Source organism: Uranotaenia lowii, chromosome 3 (genome assembly GCF_029784155.1).
Source record: "Uranotaenia lowii strain MFRU-FL chromosome 3, ASM2978415v1, whole genome shotgun sequence".
Classification (NCBI taxonomy): domain Eukaryota; kingdom Metazoa; phylum Arthropoda; class Insecta; order Diptera; family Culicidae; genus Uranotaenia; species Uranotaenia lowii.
In genome coordinates, this window is record NC_073693.1 from 91,204,355 (window position 1) to 91,215,817 (window position 11,463).

At 34.0% G+C, this 11,463-nt stretch overlaps 2 protein-coding genes across 2 annotated transcripts; one reads left to right on the top strand and one right to left on the bottom strand.

The window, feature by feature from the left end:
- Nucleotides 1-991: 991 nt before the first annotated feature.
- On the top strand, nt 992-1,783 carry LOC129752401 (general odorant-binding protein 45-like). The gene has a single exon (XM_055748188.1). It carries the CDS (start codon nt 992-994, stop codon nt 1,781-1,783), a length of 792 nt encoding a protein of 263 aa, XP_055604163.1.
- A 7,298-nt stretch (nt 1,784-9,081) lies between these two features.
- LOC129752404 (general odorant-binding protein 45-like) lies at nt 9,082-9,981 on the bottom strand. The gene has a single exon (XM_055748189.1). The coding sequence runs from the start codon at nt 9,979-9,981 to the stop codon at nt 9,082-9,084; it is 900 nt and encodes a 299-aa protein (XP_055604164.1).
- Between the last annotated feature and the right edge of the window lie 1,482 nt (nt 9,982-11,463).

Below are 11,463 nucleotides of genomic sequence, written 5' to 3' on the forward strand. Positions count from 1 at the left end.
ATTTTTTTCTTTTTTAAAGTAAAAAAAAAGATACCGTGACCTACCAATGACCATACACCAGTCATTCGCATCTTGGATATGCAATACAAAAGAGCTCAATGACAGAGAAGAGATGAAGGTTGGTCGCATCCTGGCCTGAGCCGGAAATGGCGCAAAAATTGGATTAACCCTATTGGATGTATTTTTATTCTTCTCTCGCATCATTGTCATCGTCGTCGACAAACACATACACACATTTTGTGGAGAAAATTGAAGGCTGGAGGCTTTTCATATCGCGTGATTGAGCAGTTTCTTCAAATTTTCTGGAGGCTTTTGGAAAATATTGTATAGGGTATGAAGATGAGCTAACATTTTAAACGATATTTTTGAATAAAAACGTGCAAAAACTCTAGAAAAATCATCCTTTTTTTGTAAATTCCAACAAGGATATTGTCTACTATTCTACTTTGATAATTAGAAACGAACATTCGATTCTTAAATTTTAAAAGACCTTGAGTGTTTTTTTGGTGAAATACAACAATTCTCAGATTATGACAAAGGATGAAATAAATTTTTATTATTATTATTTTTTTCATAATTTTAGCTATTTAGACCTGAATGTCGAAAAAGATTCTCAAAAAACCAATAAGACTTTTCCGTGTTATCAAGAGTCATGTGATCGTACGTTATGCAACAATTTCAACTACTCGAATGAACTCGCGTTTTATGTATGGTAAGCTACCAAAGCAAAGAACACCTCTTCAATCACAGCTAAGCTTCCTCGCCTTACTCAGATCCATGCCAGACACTGCCTATTTCCAAAATATTTTTCGGTTGTTTAGTAAACAAATTTTTAGAGCACACATTCGTCCGAGCTTAAAACCCGCTTCAGCTACGATAGGCTTAAATTCTTCTACGTGATTCCTACCAAGAAAGCTATTCCAAAAATTCCAAATAAAAAGCTCCCCTTTTTTGGTCAATCCTTAGTTCACCTGCTGAAGTGCAACCAACCATGGGCTTCCAATTTTCCTCGGTTTGTTTACCGATACTGCTGGCTGCCGTTTGCTCGGCCAACCATCAACATGCGATCAGTCACAAGAGTCCAGGGCAGATTACCTCGGAATGTCAACAGTATCTCCGAAGCCCGGATAGTGAATGTGAGCATCGGTGTGGATTCATTCTGACCAGGAATTGGGACACCTGTGTAGGATCCGTCAATGGACCGACGCCCTGGGAGCAGCAGTACGCTTACGAAAAGTGTCGGGATCTGCGCAAATCGGAATGTATGATCGAACGGTTCCAGAACACCGGAAGTGAGGATGTTTGTCAACGGGGAAATGTGACTTTCGATTGTCTTCAGGAGGAAATTGGACCTCTGGACTTCAGCCAGGTGCACTTCGTAAGGAACTCCTGGTTGCACACCAAACAAATCGTGAAGGACTGCGTTGACATCCATCAGATTCCGGTTCAGGATCTGCAGAGTATCGCTGATAATGGATTTGGCGGATTTGAAGCCGGTCGTTGTTTGTTGCGGTGTTTCGCTCTACGATCTGGATACTTCCAGAATAATCATGGACCGAAATTGGACAGGTTGGAGACTCAGTTTGTGGGAAGCGTCCTGTTCCGAGATCGTTATCGACCAACTAAACAGCTCTGTTTGGCCGATTTCGTTGATCAATGTTACGGATGTGTGGTCCCTAACACTAACTGCACGATTGTTTCCAACTTCATTGGAAGCTGCTTTGCTGACGATATTCAAGCTGATGCCAGCCGAGCAATCTGGGAACAGGTTTATGAGAGCTAGTCAATCGATGGATAACTTAGTATTGAAGTAATGGATTTGTTAAAGATTTGAATAAAGAAAATGTTTAAATAAATGATCAAATAGAACCAAATTTGCTAAGGAGTATAAGGATACAATGAATATTTCCATGAACTTTTGGCACCTTTCCGTCCTTCCAATAGTGGGATGTTAGGAAGAGGGGTAGGGGCTCCCTATAATTCTTTTCATGACTAGAAAACTAATCTAGCAAGTGTGAACAAATTTGACAAGAGGGGGTATTTGATTACGAGAAATATTTTTATAAATATTTGAGACCCCTAGCTAGGGCTTGTGATATAGCTCAGTTGGCAAGTCAGTTGCTTCCTGAGCCGATGTCAGTGAGTTCGAGCCCGAGAGTAAACATCGATCACTGTTGTACCCGATAAGATTTTCAACTGCATCGTTGATATAAGTTGCAAATGACATAAAGATGTTAGAACGACAATAATCGAAACAAAAAAAAATTGGGACCCCTCCCTCCTGTGAATGAAGAAACGAGAAGGGAAGAGAGCGGCTCCCACACAATTCTTTGTCTAACTGGGGTATAAATCAAATCAAATTTGACATTGGATGGTAATCGGTACGATAAATGTTTCCATGAATCTAAGGCGTAAGGCGTCCTCCTTTCAGTGGGGAAATATAAAGGGAGATGGTCCTTCTTTAGAATTTTTGACAATATTCGAAAACTATTTTACTAAATTGAACCGATTGGCATGGAAGAGAATTTGAACATGAGCTACATTCATATGATTTATTGAGATCCATCCCTTCTTCCATTGGAAAGATAGGAAGGGAAGAGTGGAGCTCCCGTACAATTTTTATATTGCATAACTCGAGAAGTATTCAAACAAATGGAACAAGATTTGGCATGAAAAGTTTTTCGAGCACGAAAAATGTTTAAATTGATATTTGGGGGAAGGGGGTACTTTATTTTTTTTTTAATTACTCGAGAACTTCTCAAGCAAATTAAACATGGGAGAGCATGTGGTTCGAGAAATTGTTACACGATCATTTGAAATCCCTTCATCGATCGATCTGAGATATAAAAAGGAATAAGGGGGCTCCCATACAATTTTTTGTGCGCAACCAGTGAATAATGTTAACATTATATTGTTGTACAGCTTAAGAAATTAACGACCAATGGAACCAAGTTTTCTATGAAAGGGATTTTGGGCTACAAAAATGAGTGTGTTTAGTACGTTTCCATACCTGTAAAACAAACATTTTGTGAATTAATTAATCGACTTTTTTCGTCGAAAAAAGTCGACTATTTAATGCACAATCTACCGCGGCGTTAAACAAAAAAAATCCCTATACATTTTGGCACAATTGAAGAACTCATAAACCTTCGAAAGCAGATAAATACTTTCAAATCTTGAAATAAAATTTAGAAATAAAATTATAGTAAATAATTTGAAATCATTTTTGTATTGCAATTAACAACTCCAGATGCAACCCTCATTTTAAAGTTATTGTTTCTGAATAATGTTTAAGGTAGATTTAAATTGATGCCTTCAAAAATAGAATTTAAATTTGAAAATGTTTTGCAAATTTCATATATTATTGTAAGATGTAGTCGAGCAAAGTGGGTCAGTCAATTGTTTTTATGAAAATTTACGCTGAAAAACAACACAAGTTTTCATTTAAAAATCAGAAGTAAATCACACAAAGGAATTTCCGAAATCTTTTTCAAACAAAAGACTAGTTTAAAAGTTTGAACTCAACGTATGAAAAATGATAACTTTTCGTTGAGATGCACAGATATAAGCAAACATTTAAAAAAATCAATTTGGAATAAATTTTACTGCTCGTTTTCCAATGGAAACTTGTATAATTTTATCCGTTACATGTTTTTCAAAAAGGACTTTTACATTTATTTTCTAAAATATCATGTTTTGGTTAACATATGTACGTTAGACCGCTGCAAGCTTTGTATGAAAATTTCAAATTCTTAAATTTTAACACCTCCCATAACTTTTTTTGGTTGTTTTTGCTGCCAGAAATAGCAATAAAAATTTTGGAAGCGATCCATCCAGTCCTGAAATAGCGCAACGAATTTGATTTTGTATGGAAATTTGTATGGGAAATCAAAATTTTTCATTCAAAAATCGCCACAGCTGTACTGAAAATTTCAAAAAATATAACTTTGAATGAAAAATATTCCTTAGTTCTTGCAGTACAATTCATGTGAACAAACCAAAAACCTAACTTTTACTCCAGGAAAGATATTCGATGTTATACAAAATTTTTGTTTTCAAAATAATTTTTTTAATTTTAGCGATTTTGACTGCTTGTTCGAAAGCTGTGAGACCGTAGGATAAGTATAAAAAATCTCAAAAAACTGCTTTGCATAGCCAGGAAATTTATTGATTTGTATAACATTTGCGAAAACATTTTATGAAATTATTAAAAACTCTAGCATGCAAAGTCTGCTATTTTTTAATCTTTGTCAATAGATTCCGATTTTTTATTTTGAAACGGTAATAACTTTTTTCATGAAATTCTTAGCTGCTTGTCATGTTAGCAAAAAATGAAGCTTAAGAATAGTCAAAACCAAAAATCAAAGACCGAATTCATTTAAATCTTATTTGAGTTTTCTGGATGATTGATTGTGCAAAAATTTCTTCTTCCATACAAATTTCCATACAAAATTGAAACGCGTTGCGCTAACTCAGGAATTAACCAAATCATCTTAAATTTTTCACTGATGCTTGGTGATCCAGAAGACATCCAAAAAGCATATGGGAGCAAAAAGTCATTTTTTGCAGCGGTCTTATGTACATCCTAAACAATTAAAGCCCAACCTCCAGCAATAGTCGGTGATAAAAATTTAAACAGCTGTAATTTGCCTACCCCTGACTGGTAGTACTAACTACATAATCTTGGTCTTGTTGATTTACTTGAAGTGTCTTGATATATCTGTTGAACTTAATTTTCCTCCAAAATCAAATAATTTCGAAATTCGTATCGTAATGTAGCGGTAACTTTTTTGAAAACTTACCTTGATTTCACCAATGTTTTTCAACGGTTCAACTCATCTGCCAATCTCAATCTCAAGTACCATCAGTTTTCAACATTTCAATTTTGTCATTAATTTTGAACTTTCAATTGTACATATAAATTAAAAACAATTCGTGCAATCGAAGTACTTTTAAAGCCAAAAACTCTTATCAAATTTTATCGCCACCCGCCTGATGTACATCACATTTGCCATGCAATATCTGTTTTATTTATTGAGATAAATAATAAAAACAATACTGCTGAGTCCGAGAAATTCAATGGCAAATGATTTTCCGTATTTGTCAATATTTTTTAACCTGTTTTGAAAAATAACAAAACGCTAAAATAAAAATTTCGATTTCCCGGAATTCCTTTGGTGTCTCCTCTTTGGTAACTTTTGAGGGTAAAAATACCAAAACTTTGAGCACTTCGCAGTACTTCAAAATTTAGTCCGATTAAGAAGAAATTTTGAAAAATCAGTTTTTAGGTCAATCTATCAATTTTTTGTTCGTATTGGCTTTTCGGTCTTATGAGGTCAATTATAATACTTTTTATATGTGCTCATCGAACGTTTCGAATTATATGAACTCTTTATCAAGGAACCAAAATCAAATACAGGAACATAAAACATATTTTCTCATAATTAATATTCGTATTAATTACTTACATCAATCGTCGGGTTTCTGACTATAAATTTCGAATTTGAATTCTATGTCGAAAGTGTCTGTCGAGTGTCGAAAGTGAAAAGGAAAACTTGTGTGTGACTTACGTGACCATACCCCCCCCCCCCTCCCCCTCTTTTTTATTTAATTTAAATTCCTTCATAAAGAATTAATATAATTCGAAATGTTGCATGAAGTTCAATCTATAAAATGTTGATTTACGAAAGTCTTCATGACTCATTTGGCTGCCCTCCTAATGTGCATGCATCATTACAAGAATTTAATTTTAAGAGCAGTTAAAATACATTTTTTAACCTGTTCAATGTCCTATGTTAACAAATCTTACAAAGAGTGAAGATATGAAGCGCAATTTTACTGAAACAAATAACTCTCAAACTTTTTATAGAATTCAACGATATTTTATTAATTTTATAGTAGGTTAAAAAACTAAAGAATTTAAGAGAGTTTTAAGAATTACCTGATATTGGATGGGGCATTTAACTTATTAGCAGAAACATTTAGTATAAACTGTTATTTCATACATGCTCTAGAACTTGAAAAAAAAAATTCACACAACTTTGTAACATGGGCTATAAATTACTGTGTTTACTAATTGGATATAGAAAATCTGAAATTATTCTGAAAGCGTTTTCAATGAAAAAATTAACGCTGAAATGTTAAACGAAAAAACTCTGTACAAAATTCATAATCATGTTTTTTATTCTTGTTTCAGGTATGCCGATGAAAATAATGTTTAACGTAAGTAAAAATTAAGAACAATATGAAACTCAGTTAGAAATGACTATATTCCGAAATTGAGCTCACATTCTATGTTTAATCAACTCAATTTAATACCGAAACCAGTGAAAACTTAGAAATAAGATCTCTCATCTTTTCATTTAAACAACTTCAAGATATGCGGAATGAATTCATTCAGAATGTGCTGAGATGTGATTTATTTATGTTTTTCTTTGCCAAAAGTTTATAGAAAACGGGAAAAAATAGTTTGATTGTTAGATTCAGAAATGGTCACTTGAAATTAATCGAATAAAAATGAATAATGACTGTAATTCCAATTATTCCAATACTTAATAATTTTTCCAAACCTCTCAATTGTCTTAAAAACTTGCGGAATATTTTTGATCCTCTATTTTAAGAAAATCAACAACATTAAACCTGAACCTGTAATTCTGATTGAGAGAAACTGTTTTTCTAGGAGAATTCTGGATGGCAGTTTTATTAAAAGCAAAAAAAAAATTTTGTTTTTCTAAATCTAACGTTTCAATCCGTTATAGATCTTTTTCAGGAACTGAAAATGTATTTTTATAAAATATTTTGCCGATGACAAATGTTTGAAATCAATCTTAAAAGTTTCGTTTTCTTGTTGAAGTCAACTCGGCTGGTCGAGTGAAATTGTCTTTTAATCTGTTTTTAAATTAAACTATGAACGAGATACATAAAAACGGATAACCCAAGAGCAAAATTTCAAAATCAACTGCGCTTTTGGACCATGAGGTAGCTAAGAGACAACCAAGTTAAACTTCGAATGCTGGGAAGCACAAACAAAACAGCACGAAACACCATAAACACAAAAAAACGTACTGAAAACATCCACCTTACATATTCCAATATTTTTAGAACTGCACAATCAATAAATCAAGATCCAAAACACAAAAAAAAAACAAAATAAAAAATATCACCCTAAGGAAAACACACAACAAGCTGACATTAAAAAAAAAAAAAACAAAAAGAAAGAAACTAAAATGGAAAACTGTTCATATTTCGATGCTGAGGAAAAATTATCCCAAAAACACCTGACAAACGGATTATATCCACACAGCAAAAAAATATTTCCTGTAAAATTACGCAAATTTCCTGTTACAAAAAGGAGCAGGACATTTACCGCAATTTTACAGGTCGAAAAACAAATTACGTAACATTAAATTTTCAATGTACAACTTTTTTACAGGACATTTGCTGTAATAATAAATGAATCTTCGTTAACTTTCATTGAAAACAATTGAAAATTACAGGTTTTGTTAATTACAGGTTGATTTATTTGAAAGGTTGCAGTTTCAGTGACACGTAATAGTCAACATTTTTTTCTGTGCATGAAAAATTTTGCACAGTAAATTAAACACAACCCCTTTGTTATAACAATACACGATTCAAGTCGAAAACATTTAAAATCATATTAAAAGACAGCTTCACACGACCAGCCGAATCAACCTCAACAAAAAACGAAACGTTTAAGGTGAATTTCAAACACTTGTTATCGGCAAAATATGGTATTTAAAAATCATTTAAGTTCCCTGAAAAAGATCCAAAACGGATTGAAACGTAGGATTGATAAAAGGAAAAATTGTGTTTGCTATGAAAAAAATGCATGCTTGAATTCCCCAAAGGAAAACATTACATTCATGTCAATCCCCATACAAACAAAAAAGAATGAGAGAAACTATACATGACCTTCTAAGTACATTAAAAAGTCATCAAATGTTTTGATATTCATTCCATGGCAAGAAAAAAAGGAACACCATGTAAATCTGCTTTGAAGTTCTTATAAAGGTCAATATCATTTTAAAATAGATTTTTAATTTAGAAATAAGCATTAATCATTAATCGCATAAATTAAATCTTTTTTCAAGAGGACTAATGACCAAGTTGGTTAAAATCTTCTGCAAATAAAAAAAAATAGAAATTGAAATTAAATAGAAGTCTCTTTGTTTATTATTTTGCAAAAAAGCAATCCTTAAGAAATTATAAAATATTTTTTCTTAACCTGTTTTAAACTATAAATTTTAATCCGAAGCTTGGTTTTCACTCATTTTCAACGTCATAGCAGAGCTATTTTCAATGTTAATCTAAAATCCATTCTAAATGTCGCACTAAAAAAGCCATCGCAGCCAAAGTATAGGACGGCTATCATCCAAAACTGGTCAATCGTGGTTTATGAGAATTGCTTTGTTTCATGCGAGGTTTCGCTTCCTCGATGTATCAAAATGAAACCGAACAGAAGCTTGATTTTTTGCAGCACCTTTAAAACAGCCATAAAAAAGTCACTGGTAACCATGACACGACACGAATAATGGACTCTCTGTCTGTCTACTAGGTATATGTACTTCACATATGGCTGGATGATGGATAAACTGAACCAGGATATTTCTTTCCGTTTCCCCCCACAACACCGTAAATAAAAAAAAAAGCAATGACATTGGACACGGCGAAAAAAAATCGACCAGTAGGTACCTATATCGAAAAGCAAGCTTCAAAAAGGGGGTTTCAATTTCAATGCGGGGGTGTCACTGGCAACCTGTTTTATATTTTTAAAATGGATCCATTCATAGTTAGATATTCACTGACAGCGGCACACTTGCTTTGTGATGGGAGAATGACGATGTCGTAGTTTATGCTGCTGTAACTTGTTGAAGCGAGGTCGATTCTGATAAGCGCTTCTACGATTCTTTATTAGCAGTTCGTATCGAAAAACAAAGCTTGGTAACCCTGGGTACTACGAAAAATATGATTTTTTAACAAAATCTATTCAATCCATCAGTGAAAAAAAAAATCTAGCTAAACTTTATTTAATCTCCGTAATGAAATAAAAAGAATAGACTTTTATTCGATCCCCAGTTGAAGTATTTCTACAATTGCAGCTCTAATATTTTGCAACAAATCCTCGAAACAGTCATCCAGTATGTAAGCAGCTAAACAAAGTTTGGAAACATTTGTGTATCGATGATTCGCTTTTTCAACACATTTTTGGGCCGTACGATAAAAGTTATTTGGCTCAATGGTTCCAGCTCCATACATCTGCTCTAAACGATCCAGGTTGAATCCATCAGCATCGGAATAAAGTCCAGCCCGGATAATCACACACCTCACCAATTTTCCGACCAGCTCAGAATCCACGACTCCTCTAATTACTATCTCTTCCAAATCTTGATCAGAAACTTGAACAATATTTTTACAGATTCCAACGACACTTCTCAGCTCCAAAGCCATGGGTCTCAGGTAGATTAACTTGTTAAAATCCAAAATCCCAAAATTATCGAAAAAGCAAAACGTCGTCGATAACGCCCATCGGCATGGTTCCGGTCCGGTTAAATTAAAGCGATCCCAATTCCACATACAGCGATACGTTTGATCCAGGACACAAGAATCGACCGGAAGTTGATTATCTCTGGTGATTCTATAGACGCTGTACACAGGACCCTTAACGTCATCCCAAGCTCTTGCGGCATAAAGTTCACAACGCGGCTCACATTCTCCTTCCGGTCCCGCTGCCGGAACTTGCAGAAAAGCTCGGCACTCAGCCTGGATGCTGGTTAGTGTTTTCAGAGCTACGGAATGACGTCCGATGGCAAGGGTTAGCGGAACTTGTAATCCGCATAGTAAAACCGTTGTTAAAGTTAGAAATGCGAATGCCATCCCGTCCAATTGAGCTGACCGACTGATCATGGAATTCTTGGCTTCGGCTTTTGGCCTCAACATTGGATTAGACCAATTCAGCCCCATATGTTTAAAAAAAATTTGGCTTCCGGTCACGCCCTATTGATATCAATTATCGAGACTGAATACGTGTACACTTTGGTAAATGGTTTGGCACATCCAACATTAGTTCTGTTTCGTAAAGCTCATATTGAATTAAAAAAATTTACAATCAAATTCCGTAAGTTGTGAGTTTCATAGAAAACTTGATGTAAAAAACCCGATCATTACCTTGTCATCCAGGGGCAGTTGACCCATGATTAAGGTTGGCAGATTTTTTTCAGTACGTATCCGGGCCGGACAAATCCGGACAATTTTATATAAAACCTGGCAAAATCCAGGCATTTAATTTCAAAATTGACGACCAAAAATCCAGGCAATATCCAGGCAAATTTTGCCAAAGCCTAGAAATAACTCAACAAAAATCAAGAAAAAAATTGAAAAAAAAAATTTATCAAAACTCATCGAACGATTTTAAATCGTTTCAAGGCAACCAAAAAACCTTTCATGATTATCTATATAAAAATTGCTGAAGAAAAATTTTTTTGGAGGCATAAATAACAAATTGTTACAAATCAATAAGGTTTTTTTTGTTTGATTTGCAAAATGAAGTGAATAAATCTGGGCAAAATCCGAGCATTTTTCCTTGAAATCTGGGCAACCGGAAATGCCCAGACTGTTCCCGAATTTTGTATCAAATATTCAAGTGATCTGACAACCCCAGACAACCATTTGGTGGGTATTTCGAATTCGCAACGCAAATATACATGTAAACATATCATATATAATGCAGCAAAACCAGTGTATACTTATAATTTTGGAGGCCATATAGGTACATTAGCACACATATTCTTGATTTTGATTGTATTGAATTACGATTTGCACGATTTGTCATGCGAAACATTTAAGACTACCCTGATTCATTTTGGAATATGCTATGACAATTTACATCATCATATATGTAGATGATTGAGGGTGGTAATCTTGTAGGTCTTCGCACAATATGCGATTGAGAATATCTTTATATAGGACATTTTCGTTACAATATGAAAAGTTTGACGACTTATTTGGTCGTCTTCTGTGACTTGGGTGCAGGGCTCTCATTTCCCGTCAGTTGAATAAAAATATTTTTATTTTTTTTTTTTTGGGATTTTAAACTTATCGGTTTATTCATCCCCAAAAAATAATTAAAATAAGATTATTTCAAAAAAATGCGTTTTTGCTGTCAAATTCAAGTTTCTATCGTACAAATTTATTATTTGCTTGATTGCTGATTTTTTTCCACGTTCATGATTTTATTGTTAGCACCTGGACTTGATCCCCTGGCGATACGATCAGCAGCTCTTGATGGTTCCTCGACGCTATCTGGAATATAGAAATTCAAGAAAATTTGATTCAAAGGAATTAAACCAAAAGCAAATCGTATATTTCTATAACTGAAATCTTTTAAATCGTAGAACACATTATCGATGATCAACATTTTGAAGCTTCCTTAAATACGATTCCAAT